Source organism: Pocillopora damicornis, chromosome 11 (genome assembly GCF_964200805.1).
Source record: "Pocillopora damicornis chromosome 11, jaPocDami1.2, whole genome shotgun sequence".
Lineage (NCBI taxonomy): Eukaryota > Metazoa > Cnidaria > Anthozoa > Scleractinia > Pocilloporidae > Pocillopora > Pocillopora damicornis.
Window position 1 is genome coordinate 3,649,542 of NC_142680.1, and position 17,737 is coordinate 3,667,278.

The following is a 17,737-nucleotide window of genomic DNA, read 5'->3' on the forward strand; positions in this document are numbered from 1 at the left end:
CCTGTTATTTCTCATCAATAGCTTATTCAATTTCGAAAAACAAACAGCCTCCTTAAGATTACATATCTTAAGTAACTGATTTGACGAGCACTGTGTGGGAAATAACGACAGAACGCGACGCAATCAGCTCTTGTCGACCCGAAAAGTTAACCCTTTAATTCCCAAGATCTGATTGTTAATTCTCCCCTCTAGCTGCTAGAAATTTCCTTGTAAATCAGTTATGAGAATTTGGTGTTAGATCGAGATAAAAACTTCTTCCTGATAAGTTTGAATATTCTCATGACCTATTTGCTGGATAATGTTTAGATATTATAGGGAGAAGTTACATTTTAATCATTTCTGGGGGTTAAAAGGTTGATAGGTGTGCTTCTGAGCCTGTTGGCGATTTCAAAATATTTGCCTGACACTCGAGTCTTTCTTAATTCGGCATAAAATTTGTTTACGACCTCATCTAATGCAATGCCTGTCGCATGTCACGTTTAAAAATATGTTTGTTTATCAAGAACTGGATTAAAAATATTCTTAATGACATGAAAACGATATTGCTGATTAATGTAAAAATGTATTTTTAAGAATGTCACTGTACTTTGGAAGGAATGTCATCGAAGTAACCGTGACCATAACACTGTAATTGTTATAAACAACCATTAATAAGTTTCATTGCCTCTAACACCGTTCAACGGAAACGAAGTCAGACATTCGTGGCATTATTTGAGCGAAAGTAGCTCCGAGTGTTGCCAAAGTCTTCAGTGCTGATAACCGATTACATATGAGCTACTGACCTAGCGTGCAGTCAAGATGGCTAGATATTGGTCGAGTTCTTTTTTTTTTTTTTTTTTGCGTTTTCATGGACCGAGACGAAGTTGAGGGCCATAAAAACCCAAAAAGGGAACGAGGCTAACATCCACTGAGGCTAACATCCACTGAGCCATCTTGACTGAACAAGCCTGGTCAATAAAATATTTATTGTTCAGCAAAATATTACGCTTTAATAAGAATCAAGAATGAAATGTTTATTTCGAGAGCCAGGAAGAAAACAAACTCTCTTTTTAGCACAATAAAACCAGGAAAGTGAGGTCATAGTTATTAAGTCCGCTCCACGTATTTTCTTTTGCGCTCCACCGATCTCATCGTGGCCGCTCGGGTAGCCAATCAGTAGCCCATTAATTATTGGTGATGTAATAAAGGCCTTAATTCTGCCTATGTTATGAAGCATGCAGGAAAACCGCTTTGCAACTTAATTGTGGTGGATACACTTTGCAACCTCGTTGATTGTCTATGCTCGACCCTGTAAGGGTTTTTTTATTCTTTTCTCTGCTTTATGTGTCAGAAAACGATGGTTTTATGAAAGCCTAGATCAACCACATTCAGTACTCTTTTTCTTGCCTCGCAAGATAATGAAAAAAACTACTTTAGTTTAAATCTTGAACGGTCCTTTGTCCTTTGCAAGTTCTCCGTTTTAAAAGTGCGTTGATATTCCTTAACGTTAACTTATGATTTGCTATCCACGATTCTTAACAATCTCTTCGAACATCTTGTCTATTTTCTTTTTTTCCTATGTTAAAGAACAATCATTGAGGATCTACTTCAGCTAATGAAAAATATCAGTTTGTACGTTTTCGCTGAAAACTCAAAATTTCGTTCCATAGTTTCTCGCTTTGATTACGTTTCTTCACGTTTCAACTCCACACTATGTTTAAACATCTGATAATATTTTTACACATGTTTCTACTGAATTGGTCGAGTGCTTTGCTATTACAAACACTATTGTCAGAAGAGAAAGGATAAAGAAGGTCAAAGAAGTTATACATAGATTTATTCCGAAGACAAAGAGTAGGAGAATTATTCCCCTAAACTAAAACTTTGTTGATAAAAAGTGCCCATGAAAGCTCGGAAAAGTAGTTAACCAGTTCACTCTTTAACCAGAGTGAAAAAGACTCGGAAATGCTCGATGTTATTTTAAAGCAAATAAAATAAATAAACTCTCACCTGTAATGCATTGAAGAAATGAGTGTACAATCCATAGATCCATGACTGCCACTTAGCATCCCATGAAAATGATGTCACATGAGATTCTTGTGTAGATGGATGGAAAACAGGTCCCTATGTCAAAATGAAGTCGCTGCTGTAAGCGTGAGTCTGCTTTGATGATCTCCCTCTAACTAATTTTCAATGTCAAGTAATATTGTAGGAGTTAACAAAAAGGCAAAGTCTGTGCTTGTGCTTATCGACCAAGATCACTGCTAGTTCAATAAGATGAGATGCTATTCCATTGCAGGTTACACCCCCCCCCCCCCCCTGCATTTCCGATCATATTTTCCTGAAAGTTTGCTGGTACCCATTTACACTCCCAGGTAGAGAGAGGCATTGTGCAAGTAAAGTGTTTAGCCCAAGAACACAACACGATAGCAAGACCAGGTCTTGATCCCAGACCTCTCGACCCAGACCCCGGCGAGCCAAACTTTGCGCGACTGTTTCTCCCATTGTAAGATTTTAGCGAGATTGAAAAGGCGAATTCCACCAACTGTACAAAACTGACCCGTATTACAGCCTGGCCTTGTCCTGATATCTGTAAAATGCACTCGTCCCTGACAGTATGTTAGTCGATCTTAGGTTACCCCTCCAAATTTTCGTTATGCTTTTCCCAAAGGTCGTAGGTGCCTATTAATACAGGGGCGGATCCAAGATTTCTTGAGAGGGGCTGGTCAAAACGTTGATTTCGAAAATTAAGAAACTTTTCTTACACAAAAGCCTGTGCTTTCTTCACTGCACTGCGTTTGAACGTCCTTATGAGGATTCTTATGGATGTTTGCACACTTATTATAAAACACGTGAAGATGTGAAGGCTCACCTTAAATATCCTGGAATTAAAAGTAGTCTGTTCAAGTTTGTTATAAGACTGGTACACACCATGATGTCATCATCATGACTATAGCTTCATCATCATCATCATCATCATTCGTGATCATCACTTGTGTCAGCTCAGTTTGGCCGTATTTTTCACCGTTGAAAAATTAAAGAAAGGTGTTTTGAGACAATGATAGATACTTTTCTGCGCTACAGGGCTTAACTTATCACGAAAAACTTCAAATATGTGACTAACTATCAGAGTTAATATGAAGTTACGAGAGGATGAATTTTCAGCTGGGCTTTAGGGTCACAGTAAGCTTCACTTATAGTGTAAGTTAAGTCAGAGGCAGTTAGGTTTATCAGATGGCAGTTTGTTCCAGTTCAGCTATAAACTGTAACTTAATGATTTTAAGCCACTAAACAGCGATCAGCTTGCCAAATAAAGCCGCCTTTAAAGAAGAAAGTTCTTTTTGGCAAGGTGATTTGATAGGACGTTCGAACAGGTGAAAAACAAGGACCCTTGTCTTGCAATCATTGTCACAGCAAAGAATCGTTGTTGCTGACGGATTGTGTACTTTTTCATTTACGATAACGAACATTTTAATCTGGACATGTGCACTTGCCTAAGAAAATCATCTGTTGTAAGAGTGCCTAGAATCTAATGAAACTAATAATTTTACATTTAATCATTTTGTCAAACTGTAACCGTCTCTATACAGTTAATAATATTATCACAACCGACTAGGCTTTGGGTTGCTTGATCTCCCGTCATGTTCTGCAACGCTACAACTCAAAAGATCTGAATATATTTTCTCTCTTCTGGAGGCAATGTATTTACTTCTGAATAAATCAAGAGAAGTTAGTGTCATATCAAGATAACAACCTTTAGCTGATAGGTTTTCTATTCTCCACACCTGTTTACTGAATAATGTATGGAGATTTTAAGAAGAAATTGTATTTTAATCGCGTATGGGAATTAATGGTTAACTTAGACATATACTTGGATAGGGGTTGACTATGAAGTAGAAATGGCAGAAGATTCGACAAAAATTGTGTCCAAGATAACGAAAAGAAAAGAATGTTACCTGAGAAAGCCTAATTCGGCGGGTAAATTATCCATGAGCTTCACAATAAGAACGGAGCCATGATGTCTTAAGCAGGGAGTTCTGAAGAATGCCAAGACGAAACAGTCGACCAGAGTAAGGGTCCACATATCCCGTAACTAAGGAAGGTTGTAAAATTTGGATAAATGTGAGTAAAGCTGGAAAACGAAGCATCGAAGTAGCTTATGACCTTCGCTTCACTCTTCATTTCACTCGCAAACCTCGTGCAAAAGTTACACGCAAAACTGAATAATTAAAAAAATCTGAAATTCAAATAAGTGATAATGACTCAGGTAAATTTGCATTTTCTTGCACTTTTTTTGAACTTTGAATTTCTGTAGTTTCCGGCCATTGTTGGATGCTTTTCTTGGCTGTAAAATTTCCGTTAGAGATATGACAGGTCTCCGAGATGTTTGTGATCGGGATGTTAATTACAACTGATCTACCTTTTCGGATAATTCTATTAAGGTAAATAAAAAGTAAGTTTGGCTGTTAGCTTTTTTCGAAACGTTTTCTTTAGAACGCATAAAAGCCCCTCCTGAGACACAAAAGCTTCTCTCCAGATAAAAATGTATTTCAAAGTTGTTCGCAATTTGTTTAAACCGTGGGCTTAATAATGTGGTTTTACTGAACTAAGGTGTATTGCCTTAGCAAAGTGAATGAAAATTTATTCTGTAATTTATCAAAATCAATGACAACCAGGAAATATCCAGAGGATCTAAATGAAGTTACACATTAGTCGTAAAACGGCCAAAGAATTTATTATCCTCAGTTTTGAAACATTCTAACCATTAGTCTCAGACAAAAGGTTAGCTGTAAAAATTTTTCGTCTTCACTGTGTCATTTTGGGTTTACAGCAGCCGTAAAATGGCCAAAATTTTATTCGTTAGCCGTAAAGGTCATCACCCCATTGAAACCCTCCATCAATAGCTCACCGCTGATCGTTAGAGCTACTCAATTGACGTAAGAAAATGATGCAAAATTAATCTGACACGAACTGATGAATGACCAATCTAATGAGTGACAACCTAGGTTTATAAGGCCGCATCACAAAGACCTCACAAGCAGTTTTCGTGGAATCTTTCCTATATGGGTTCTTTTCTCGAACAGCAGATGAGCCTCTCTCAGTTGGCCCGCCTCAAACTAACCGATGCAGAGAAGCTCATGGCCAACGCACGTGAAAATGCAATCGGAAAAACAGCAGACGCGCAGCAGCTCATGGTTGAAGCAAGTATCCTACTTAAGCAAGATCTTGAAAATGCAACAAAAGAAAACGCTGTTATCAATGAGATCACTAAAACATTGAGTCAAGTCCACTTCGCCAACAAGATCAAGTTGAATGTTGGCGGTAAGTTCTATACAACAACACTGGATACTCTACGAAGGGATCCAGATTCTTTGCTGTGTGCGATGTTCTCGGGAAAGTTCCGATTAAAAATGGATGAGGAAGATGGAGCATATTTTATTGACCGTGATGCAGAACTTTTCAGGTATGAAAAAATTATTTGTGGTAAAGAGTACTCTTAATCACTGAAAAATTCTTCTCATCATTCTTTGTCTCACCATTTACGGTATTGGAAAAACCAATTCTGACATCTTGTGAGCTACTGAGCGTGAAGTCGAGCATGGCCTCAAAGGAAGAAGTAGGCTCGGACTTTCCCTTATATTGAGCTAACTTGTAATTTTATTTTTATTAACTAGACAATGAATATTCATTGTAGTACAAATACTGGCTATCAATAGAAACAAAATACCCGGTGCCCAAATTGTAAAACCCGGCCCAAATTATATACACCGTTTTCTATTTGGTGTTCTCGTTCTCTTGTTTGTTCGAAAAATGTATTTTCATCTTCGGCACTCACCACAACAAATCTTGATATATTCCAAACAACAAACAAACAAAGTTCAATCAGCAAAGTTTGAAAAAGCTGGAATTGTGGCGTCGTTGCTCGACCTCGTCACTCGTGTTACATACTATGCAAAATTTTCCGTGTCTCAGTTCAAAACTTAGAGAGGCGAAAGGCAACGTCATTACTTGATCAGTATACTGTGAAATTACAATTATCACAAAGAGTACACAGGAGCCTTCATTTAGATCGGATGACGAGGCAAAAAGTGATGAAAAGGAAAACCGGCAATTATCTCGAACACTCACATTCATAATTGCTTAGTCGCCAAACGGATTTTCACTTCCTGCTTACTGAAACGCAGACCACACATCGAAATGGATGAGCAGAGGCTTCGGTTATTCGAAGGGTACATAACGTTATCCACTGGATAAATCTCTATATATCTGGTGGATAGCACTGTACGTCTTGGTAACATGTATCCGCTGGAGAGCAATTTATCCACTGGATGGCATTATCAGCTTCTTGAAAAACTGGGATCAGGATATTAAGTTAATTTATCTTAATGAAGCAAACTGAAACTCAACTGAAACTGCATTTCAATAACGTAAAATATAAGAGGGAAAGTAGATCATTATATTGGTGTTTCACGCCTTGCAATTTCTTAGCTCTGACTCATCATATTGTTAACAATGATTGCATTTTACCCAAACACTTCCGCCATACTCTCAGCAACAGCGAACCTGTTTGTACATGGAGGGCACAAACATATCTTTGACAAGGATAAATCTGTAAGGTTGATAATCGACATGGATGAAAGGAATGTTGATCAAGGATCATAGCAACTTTACAAAGCTAATGTTTCAAGTGTTAACTCAAAGCGGAAGATAAAAAAATTAGACAAAAATCTTAATACAAAAGTAAACACACATATTTTTTAAGAGAACAAATAAAGAAATGTTTGAGCCTCAGTGTAACCAGCGCGCTTTCTGCTGTTAAAATTAAAATAACGGTCCAAATGACGACTTGAGAGTTTTTAAAGAAATTGACTATTCATCAAAGTATTTTAGCGTATACCTGCCACTCGACCTCAAATTTACCACAAAAATGCCTAAAAGATCACGTATACGTAATCAATATATCCCATAAAGTTGGCTGGTTATGGTTTGACATTTCATCTTCATCGTCATTTAAGGTACGTCTTGAACTACCTTCGAGATGGAAACCTATTCTGCCCAAATGACAACATAGTCCAAAAGGAGCTGCTCGCAGAAGCCAGGTTTTATCAAATTCAGGGGATAATCACCGATTTGGAAGAAAAAATTCCCTTTGAATCCACGTTGATTTTAAAGAATGAGGCCCATCATTCCATTCTCCTATCTTGGTTGCCGCCAGGAGCTACTTGTTCATTGCTGTACCAAGCCTCCTTTGATGGACAAACTCCAGCCGACTTCCATCGTTGCTGCGATGACAGAGGTCCCACTCTTGTGGTGATTAGAGTCGGGTCGTACATCTTTGGAGGCTTCACGTCAAAGTCGTGGGAATCGGGTAAGACTAAAAATTAATACAGTGCATTTACTTGGACGGTAACAAGTATTTATGTAAACTTTGACATGGGAAAGCTGTAATTAATACGTTTTTTACGAAACTTCGACTTAGCATGTACGCTTGTCGTTGATGTTCGTATGGTTGGATGATTCAGTAACACTGAGCTAAAAGATGAGTCATTAGTGAACTGAACCATGTCTTTGGTTCAAATGAAACAATTTTATAATTCTGTATTTATTAAAGAGAAAACGTTTTCGAATCTAGACAAAGTCGAAAGATCAATTCACACTGGGAAAACATGTCTAGTTAAAACAGAAACAGAGAACTGAAAAACTGAATTTTCCGTAGGATTCAAGTTATCGCAACTTGTAATTTCATTGTGCTACATCGACAATCATAGGTAGCTGTGTTTAACAAAACACGGCTGAATATAAGTTTTGGTGTGAATGGTGTATAAATTGGCACCTTCCATTCCATGCGACATTTTTTTTAATGCTTTACTCGGTTACTCACTCAGCTTGTGAACTGAAAGCCAAGCAAGACAGCCATTCCTTCTTGTTTACGCTGATAAATCCATTTGGAACAAAGCCAATGAAGATAGCTACGAAGACAGATGCAAGTACACATTGCCAAACTGATTTGGGACCCACATTTGGTACCGCTTCCACACAGTGTTATGATCTACAAGTCTGGTCAACAATCGGTAACAATCTTGACCTCGGTTTTGGCTTCAAGTGTCCGGACAATGTTAATAAAAAGACATTTTTCTGTGGCACGAGTCCATTTCAAATTGATGACCTGGAAGTTTTTAAAGTTATCTTTTAGAAACGGAATTTGTTCATTGAAATAAGAGAGAAGTAATTCAGGATGCAGTTGACTTTTAAGTACTAAATATAATTGTACCTGAAACGGTAAGGCAACTCTGTAATGCACATTTTACAACGTAGTTTGTAAATTATAGTAAGGTAATACAGAACAGACACAACATACTCAATAAAGCAAAACACATTCATATGCACTGCGTTGATGAATGAGTCAGCGTTCAAAGGGCCGGACCATGCAATAAAAAATTCGTCAAAAGTTCGTGTTTTCGCCTCGGCTGTGTAAAGAAAGCTGAACTTATTTACAATTTTGAGTTAAATTCTTTGAACGTTAAGGTTGGTTTTCAAATATATTGAACTTTCGTTGGAATACACAAGAAGTAGCTTTTTTGGCAACTAAGCCCTCTTTTCCACGATAAAGCCTTAGGGTTGAACTTATACTTCCATTCCAAAAGTTACAAACCTGATGTGTCTCGTATACCCGCCGGAAAGCGAATTGAAAACAATTTACGGACGGTTTTCGTGAACAAGGCAGATTTAAAAATTATAAATTGATTGGGAGAAGCTCATACTACGCAGATTTATCGCATTGTCGGTCAAAGAAGTTCGTAAAACATTTATTTCACTCATTTTCGTATGCATTTAACGTGTGACAGACACGGTTCTTTGCGAGGAAATACCCTGAGCACGAAACTTTCTTCTGAAAACCGCTGGTGACAAGAATCTCGATGAGGCTCACTGAAGCTATTGCTTCCGGTTAGGTGCAGGAAGGAAATGCCAACGTACCATATAGCGGCTGAAGAAGATAACGAGCTGAGCCTATTCAAATTGACAAATGTCAAATTAACAGATGCCCAGAATGTAATGACTCGAACCATTTAGCGGTCCGTGGTCAGGGTTCAATCCTTATCGCGGGGAAACTTGTCATTTTTTTATTTTTATTATTACTTTCTTTTCATATCTTTTTCCTTACTGATAACAAGTCTTTGACGTCTTTTTATTTCGACACACATATGATTTTATATAAAATTTATTTCGTGCTTTTGCTCAAGATGTCAAATTGAGGTAATGCAGTAGTGCACAATTTCTTATAAAATAAAAGTAGACACGTACTTCTAAATAGAAACAGCAATTCTAAGTGGACCGAGTTTCTTCAAAGGGGATTCTTTTCGTCCTATGAAATATCGCATATGTTTCTAGGCTTGATCTTTGCAGTGCGTAGGACACCTAAAATATGACCTTAATATTAGTGGGTAGAGCATCTGACCGCATCATGTTGCGGTCCGTGGGTAGGGCACAATACCTGGCGGTGGGAAACTTGTCATTTTTTTTTCTTTTTTTTCTCATCGTATCTTTCTTCTCATTGATAACAAGTCTTTGATGTCTTTATATGTTGAAATACATATCAAATATTATCGAATTTGTATTTTGCTTTTGCTCCAAAGGTCTAATTGAGGTAATGCATTGCGGCGTACTTAAAATCCTGACCAGAAGTCTTTAAACAGTTAAGAAAAACACACGAAAATGCGCGTCCCTGTCTACCCTAAGCAGCTCCTTTCTCTAATCTTTTCAATGTTTATTTAGAATTTTTCAGCGTTAGTTTCAATTTTGGAAAGATAAGTGAGTTATTTTCAACAATTACATCGAGGTTATCATGCGTTAGAAGACTTATGAAACATAATATTTGTAGTGACCGTGTCTTTCCGAGGCGTCTAAAAGTCTGTCTCTGTAAATATTTTCGCCGTCGTTATTGTAAAATCTATTGTTTTACGTCAATGTAACTCACTGAGGTAAATATCACAAATGATTACTGAGTTTTTGTACAAGATAAAAGCGTTCAAAAGGCTTGTACCAATGTTATTCGACCAGAAGTTTTAGTAAATGAATTTTAACCGTGAAGTTATTAGTTAAACGGGAGATATTATCATTCTATGTTGACTTTCTAACCAATAAGAAACCCAACAGTTGAAAACACGCAGGGCAAATCTGCATATACAATAGCAGTTCATGATTTAATTTCATAAACATTCATAGAGCTTTTTTCGTTAAATCCCTGCAGAGCCTAAGTGATTAATATTTCATAGTCTTTGTTGAAAGAACGTTAACTGATATTTAATTGAGAAATTTCCATACGATTTATGTTAATCTGGGAAATCAAAAATGAGCAATTAAGTTAGCTTTTCATAGTATCTGTTGCTGTAAAAACAAACAGTATTAGCAAACCGTAACAGTTGCAATAAATTGAAAAAGCAGTGAGTTTCCATTGTCGAAATTCTTGTAATTCATCACTTTACGTGAATGAGAACATCTGAAAACCTTTTCCAAGGTTTTTGAAACAGTAGTGCGTGTCTTCAATAGTCTCCGCGACGCAGCCGTTTTTGAATCTTGTTGCGTGACTTCTGATGGACCGGCTTCGAAGGAGACTAGGATATGAAATCCCTACTTTTGGCGGGCTTTGGAATTTTTAAGGAGTTGCGACAGGGCTGTGCAGTTTAAAACAATTGCTCAGTCATCAATTTCTTGCTTTGAAGGCCATCTGTTCGGCTGAAACCGTAACAAATACGGCAGTTCAAATAATACTTATCTTAAACGTTCTCAAGTACACCGTATTACTGAATATCAGAGTCTACAGACGCATGAATGCCATAAATACACCTCGAAGAGGATTTCCCCATCAATGCTTTTGCATAATGTTAAAAAAAGAAAAAGGACAAGATTCGTGGCTTCGTACCTGACTTCAAATCTTAAAAAAACCTTACGTATTATGCTGTACGCTCACTATCGAGCGGAAATAGATTGGGTACCGGGAAAAAAGGAAAAATTTAACCGCTGCTCTGAAAGATTGAGGCTCATCAACTTTCACTTACGTGGTGGAAGTAAAGTAAATATCACATATATCATGGCTACTGGACAGGGAAAAGTGTTAAGTCTCTTCGAGGTGGCAAGTGAAAAAATAGCTAATGCACAGAAGCTTATGGAAGAAGCTAAGGACTTACTGAAGCAAGACCTCGACAATGCAAGACAAGAGAAAGCGGCCATCGAGGAGATCACAAAAACATTGAACCAAATTCACTTTGCCAGCAAGATCAAGTTAAATGTTGGTGGTAAAATTTATAAAACAACACTAGATACTCTGAGAAAGGATCCAGATTCTATGCTTTGTGCGATGTTCTCTGGAAAGTTCGATTTAAAAGCGGACGAGGAAGATGGAGCATATTTCATCGATCGTGATGGGAAACTGTTTCGGTAGGTTTCTAAATTATAACCAAACGACTGTGAGAATCTTTGAAACTATGTAATATCCTTATTTTCTCCTGAAACTTAATTTTCCACCAAATTTTATCGAAAATCACCTACATTTTAGAGGTCATGAGACAGGAATTGTGCTGTTGTTGATTTATAACCGGTAATTGGATAGCGGCGTAATGTATGACTAACACAGTCTATAGACTGTTCGATTTTACGCCACTATCTGCGTCGGTGTACATACTGTAAGATTTTAAGCCGTTAAAAATTTAACGGCAGGGTGTGAAATTGCGCCTAATACAGGCGCCAATGCGACTAAATTTTTCACTTTGGCGACCAAATCCTAAAAGTTAGTCGCCAAATTGGCGACTGGAATGCTTCATCATATCCTTAATTAGAGATACAGAGAATGAAAAAGGTCAGCGGTAAAATTTCCGCACAGCCCCATGCTATTGTAAAACAAATCTGTTTTCCCAATGGCAATGTATTGTTATAGTCATTGTTTTCTCTATTCAAGAACTGAATGCATAATGAAGTATGGGGCTGTGCGGAAATTTTACCAGATCAGCAAAGATAAATCCGCGGCAAACTTCCTCGTTAAGTTTGTTTCCAAAACGCAGCACATGCATCTCGATCGATAACTACACGCCATCTTGGATTTAGGTGAGCTTGAACGTTGTATATCATCCATTCTAGTGTCTACGTTGTAGCATGTTAAAGATCTTTTTCCTGATTTAATTTTGAAGGGTTCATCAAGAACGCTGACAGCATTTAAAAAAGGTTTTGTCTGTCTTTATCAATGGCGACCAACTTTGTTGAATTGGCTACCACTTTGAATTATTTAGGAGCCAATTGGCTATCAGAAAAAAAATTAATTTCACGCCCCGTAACGGCGTAAAATCTCTCAGTATGTCTGCAGAGCGATTGGAAGAAATTACGTTACTAGGGTAAAATCTTACAATATATTTATTACTGCAATGTATTAGGATAGCGGTAGTTTGCAGACATATCCGGGAGAGGGGGAAGGGTGAGGAGTGATGTTCTTCGTGTGCTCGGAATACAGCATATGTTTTTAAGCCTTTGTGGCTTCACTACACTACAATAACCGACTGGAATAAATTACGCCGTTAGTTACTGGCGTAAAATCTTACAGTATATATATATATATACTACCGACTGGAAGAAATTGCACTGTTAGCAACTGGCATAAAATTTTACAGCATGTTTATTAAGCTCAAATATATATTCCCGTTTATAATTACCGTATTTCCTCGAATAAGCGCCCACGCTCGAATTAGGATGAGGGCAATGTGAGGGCGGTGAGTTAAAGTTAATGTCTACTTTCTCCATCTTAATAAACGGTAGAGGATTTAGCTGAAAACCTCGAAGTACCTTAGTGATTTCAACAATGTACATGTTCATTTTCCAAATTTTGTGTTTGTCATCATCAAGGTACATTTTAAACTTTCTCCGCAACGGTGAGCTCCTTCTCCCTAATGACCGAATCTTTAAAGAACAGTTGCTGAAAGAAGCCGAGTTCTACCAAGTTCAAGGAGTAATTTCTCAACTTAAACAGTTTTCATCATTATTCTCCTCAATAATAAAGGATGAAGTTTACATATCCTCGCTTACTTCGTGGCTGCCGTCTGGGGTTTCTTTTTCTCTGTTGTATCGAGCTTCTGTCGATGGAGCAACCCCCACTGATTTTCACTGCTGCTGTGATAACAAAGGTCCTACTCTGGTGGTGATCAAAAGTGGTGAAAACGTCTGCGGTGGCTACACTTCAAAGTCGTGGGAACCAGGTATGACCTAGAGTTGCCACAATAAAAAAATAATATAATCTCTACTTAAGGAGGTAATTTTCTAAAGAAACTTTGATGCCGCGTCAATGGGAGAGTATAACGGGGTAATTTAGTGTTATCAACTGAAATGATAACGTAAATTGGCCACCGTAAAGAGTTTTAAAGCTGACGTTTCGAGTGTTAGCCTTTTGTCAGAGCGAATGGAGGAATTGTGGGTTGTGTGTGTGTTTATATGCAGAAAATGGAGCTACGCTATTGATGTAAATAAATATTGTAATGGTAAAACAAGAATAAATCTGTTGAATGAAAAGCGCTCGTTGATTCCGTGAGGATTAAGAGCGCCGATTTGAAAGATAAATTTTTGTTCAAGAGTTTTGAGGCTTCCCGAACTGCTTAGATGTAGGGAAAGGCCGCAAACTGCCATATGCTGCGTAGAATGATTAGGGATATTAAAGTGTTTAGCGACTGGTTTGGATGCGTCCTTGTCATTTCTCTCTACGTCGCGAAGGAGTTCTCGGAATCGGTCACCTAGACGTCTTCCTGTTTCATCCATGTATAACTTTTTGCAATAAGTACAAGTTATGTAATAGATGACATTATCAGAGGTGCACGTGAAGTGATCAGTGATCTTGGTGGATCTCTTTGATTCTGACATTTTCCGCTCTACGATATGAATGAAAAGACAAGTTTTGCATCGTGAGCATGCGCATTAGAAAGTTCCAGGTTGGTGATTGGTTTGAAATGAACTTCTGACCAAAAAGTTGCCTGTGTTTCTGTCGCGCTTGAATGAAATAAGTGGAGGTTGCGAAGAGATAGTAATAGTCTCAGAATCGTTTGGAAGTGATTTAAAGTTTTTAAGAATGATAGATTTAATTGAGAATTCCAGAAGAATTCCATACCTTTTCCACAGTTTCTCAGACTTCGTCGTGTAGGTTGTGACGACTCTGGTTTTTCCGAAATCAGTGGCCATGTGCCAGTTTTTCGATAAACGTGGCTATCCCGTTTCTGTCGATCAAGCGGGCCACCACCGTACCCAATCGCTCGATCGACAGTCAGCACTACAAACGGCTCAAAAGGAAAATACCGATCGCATTCCACTCACTCTCGCATTTCACCCTCACAATCACGCAGTTAAAACTATCTTTCTTAAAAAGTCTTTTTCTATTCTATGATTTATGATACATAATTTTTCTTTATTCAGCCTCCTGTTTGAAAGCCATCGAAGACAGCGACTCTTTCCTGTTTACGCTAGTAAATCCTTCTGGAAGTAAACCGATGATGATAAAGCCAAAACAAGGTGCTAAGGGTGGTATACGGTGTGACATTAAGAAAGGTCCTTCTTTTGGAATCCCACAGTACTTTGACCTCGAAGTGTGGAATGCATTTAATGTTACTAACCCAAGAAACGCTTCGAGCCACCTCGATCTAGGTTATGGCTTTATCCATCCTGGAGGTGTTGATAAGAGAGTGTATTTCACTGGCAATTCCCCATTTGAAGTCGACGAACTCGAAGTATTCACGGTGAATTTTAGTCTTATTCAGAATCCTTAAGCGTTGGAGCGTATTCGTTACCTTTTTGCCGTCAAATTAGCCTGTCCCAGGCAATCAGTTTGTGAGAACGAGCGAAAGAGCGGAGTACACGTACATACCAATGTAAAAACCATTTTTTTAATCGAGTATTATTTAGTAAACAAAACACAGAGAGCATTCGAGGAATAATCCTTGGTGTGAAGGATCATGAAGTCAATAGTAAGAGTACATTTAAGTTACAATAACAATCTTTGATAGGTTGTACTTTGAGAAGATAAGAACTAAACTTATTTAGTCCCAAAAGGAAATATGAGGAGAGCAGTTCTGGAGTACAATTATTTGAGAGAATTGTGGCTCTCTTCTTCAACCCTGGCATACTTTCTATAAACAAAAGTCCCAAGCTAGTTCACCTAGGTCGTTTCCATTAGACTCTCAGGTACCATCCGTTTGGTTTACAGGCGCAAATTTTCCATTACGAATCGCCGGTCAGAAGGAATTAGATGAATACGTTTGAAGTTTCCCTTTCGATCAGTGTGGCAGAAGTGGTGAGGTACGGTCGTTAACGAGGAACTGGAACTGAACTTTTCCAAACAAGAGTGCCAAATAAACCGAAGCACAAAAATGTAAAGCCATAGCTCGCGACTTAGCCAATGCAAAAATCTTTGATGCACAATAGTTTATAGTCGAAGCAGGCCCTTAGAGTTCAGGCTCTTAGTTAACAGGGACGGGTGAGAAAGCTGGGTCAGGGTGCGCGAACAAAGTGATGTGAGCACCATCTTTTAGTTGAGTATTGTTCAAATAATAAAATTTTCAACGCTCTTGGAATAATCCATGATCTAATGAACCATGAATTTTATGTTTAGTTTACGGTTTACATATCATATCATAATCTTCGATAGGTTTAACATACAATCTGTCACTCAGAGACGTTAATAGAGTGCAACGCTATTTAAAATATTTAGGTATTCTTAACCCGGCAGACTTCCGGCAGAGTACCAATGATATGAAAAATTCACTTTTCTAGTTCCCTCAAGTCGTTTCCTTTAGACTCTCGGTTACTTATTGTCGTGAATGAGAAATTAAGGGCCAGTTTTCCGTCATTCTGGAGACCTATCAAAGTAAATTAATTATTAAGTATTAATTATATTTTGCGCTATTACTAACGAAAATATTGCCATACTTATGAGGCAAAAGAAAGGCTTGGGTAATGACAGTTATGGAAATACTGCATATCCGTTTGTACATTGAACATCTTGTACTTCCCAAGATCTGAATTTTAATTCCTCCCTCTGCCTGCTATACATCTCCTTATAAGTTAGTAAAGAGAATTAATAATGTTATCAATCCTGGGTAATATTTTTATCTATTCTCCTCACTTGTTTGCCGCTACTATATTATCATCACAACTGGAAGTTCAAGTTTCAAGCCAGGGCATCTGATTCACAGCTCTACTGACTTTCAAGATGCTGAATATTTCATTGATAATCTACTGAAAGAGTTTGATCTTATATCCAGATAACGCCCACAGGCTTTTATTTTGTTTAATCGCAAGGAATTTCTAATCAAAGTTTGCTTGAAAATAATGGGCTTAACGAGGCAGAGAGTTGCGTTCGTAAATATTCAAAAAGGAATAAGGAAAAGGGTTAAAATTGAAATATTAAATTCATTTTTCTTCGTAGTCGCCTACAATATCTGACCAATTTCTCGTACGTAGCTAAAGAACTTGTAATACTATTATAAGTATCCAAAGCAAAGCACACGAAAAAGTGACCTTAAAATCGAAAATGGTTCTACTTGTATGGCTCAGTCCCATATTTCTTTCTAAAAATAGTTTCTCTGCGTCGTTTAGAACATTCCGAAGAACTAACTTCGCAGACTATAAAGAAAGCGAATTGGGCACAGTTCCTAAAACGGAAGAGGACAAAAAACACTCGGCGTTATTTTGTACGTGATCACTTAAGAACGGTCTTACACAATAGCGACTGCTATTTTGAACTTACCACCTGCTTTCCCGATGAGTTTAAACCATTGATTAGCCCAAAAATGGTCTTGAAAGATGACATTTTAACACTCTTCCTTGAAACATTTCAGATTCTTACACTTCCAAACACCACATTTTGGACGGCTGAATTTCAATTTCCCATGCAAAAAAAATACCTCACAATTTTTAAAATTTTGTCTCGCGAAAAAAAAGTTAAATCTAACCGTTAACTTCGGTTTTTCTTGACCAATATTTCCGGATTCCCGTACATACAAACACCCTTATACTTTTGGACCACTAATCTCATTCCATGCACGGAAATGAAAATGCCAGGGAAACCGCAAACTCAATGAATGCTTCTTACTCTTTCCCTCAGTGGTTGGAAAAGAAAATTGTGGAAAATTCTGGGTTGTGACTACGGAGGGAAAACTATTTGCGAAACTTCCTGTCTGTGGATACCGTCGCGTTTTCTCATGAATTAATAATTAGCTAAGCATTAGCGATTTCGTCAAATTTTGTTTGAAAGCCAATACAGCTCCTCCATAAACCTAATTTTCAAAGAGGTCTTTGCGTTTTAACCTTTGATCGTTATTTTCTTAGTTGTTTAATTATGAAGTAAATTGATATCTCTCAATTACCGTAGCAGTCAATAAAGTAAGGGCTGTTTTGGATAAAGTGTAACACTGAGTTTCCTCCAACTGAGAAGTATAGGTTTTAGTTTACTTATCTCAACGCGAAAGCAATATTCAAAATGCTCCATGGCTTCTTGACTGCTTAGAGGTTAAACCTGATCATTCTTAACTAACCTCGTATCTCAAACTGGTCATATCCATCTTTAAATAACTTGGGTTTTTGCTTGACTTTAGCAATTGCATGATTTTCCTGGGTGATCAAAGTTACCCCAGACTACGTAATACTGTTCTTTGTTTTGATGAAGGATTAACCTTCCTGTAACATACTATAGAGAGCCAATGATGTGGAAAGACAGCTTTCTCACACGGATATTATT

The 17,737-nt window shown here is 37.7% G+C and overlaps 2 protein-coding genes and 2 long non-coding RNA genes across 4 annotated transcripts; 2 read left to right on the forward strand and 2 right to left on the reverse strand.

Moving 5' to 3' along the window:
• Positions 1-4,957: 4,957 nt before the first annotated feature.
• LOC113679025 (uncharacterized) lies at positions 4,958-8,358 on the forward strand. The gene is made up of 3 exons (XM_027195952.2): positions 4,958-5,443; positions 6,996-7,348; positions 7,866-8,358. Exons 1-3 carry the CDS (start codon positions 5,043-5,045, stop codon positions 8,171-8,173), a joined length of 1,062 nt encoding a protein of 353 aa, XP_027051753.2. The 5' UTR covers positions 4,958-5,042; the 3' UTR covers positions 8,174-8,358.
• Positions 8,359-11,001: 2,643 nt separating this feature from the next.
• LOC149037070 (uncharacterized) lies at positions 11,002-16,425 on the forward strand. Its single transcript, XM_089187714.1, has 3 exons — positions 11,002-11,415; positions 12,868-13,217; positions 14,419-16,425. The coding sequence occupies exons 1-3, from the start codon at positions 11,069-11,071 to the stop codon at positions 14,766-14,768; spliced, it is 1,047 nt and encodes a 348-aa protein (XP_089043840.1). The 5' UTR covers positions 11,002-11,068; the 3' UTR covers positions 14,769-16,425.
• On the reverse strand, positions 12,468-17,677 carry LOC149037071 (uncharacterized). Its single transcript, XR_016181167.1, has 2 exons — positions 17,535-17,677; positions 12,468-13,224 (listed from the first exon to the last, which is right to left on the reverse strand). It is a non-coding gene; the product is annotated as an uncharacterized LOC149037071 (long non-coding RNA).
• LOC149037072 (uncharacterized) lies at positions 15,511-16,978 on the reverse strand. Its single transcript, XR_016181166.1, has 2 exons — positions 16,748-16,978; positions 15,511-15,857 (listed from the first exon to the last, which is right to left on the reverse strand). It is a non-coding gene; the product is annotated as an uncharacterized LOC149037072 (long non-coding RNA).
• Positions 17,678-17,737: the final 60 nt, after the last annotated feature.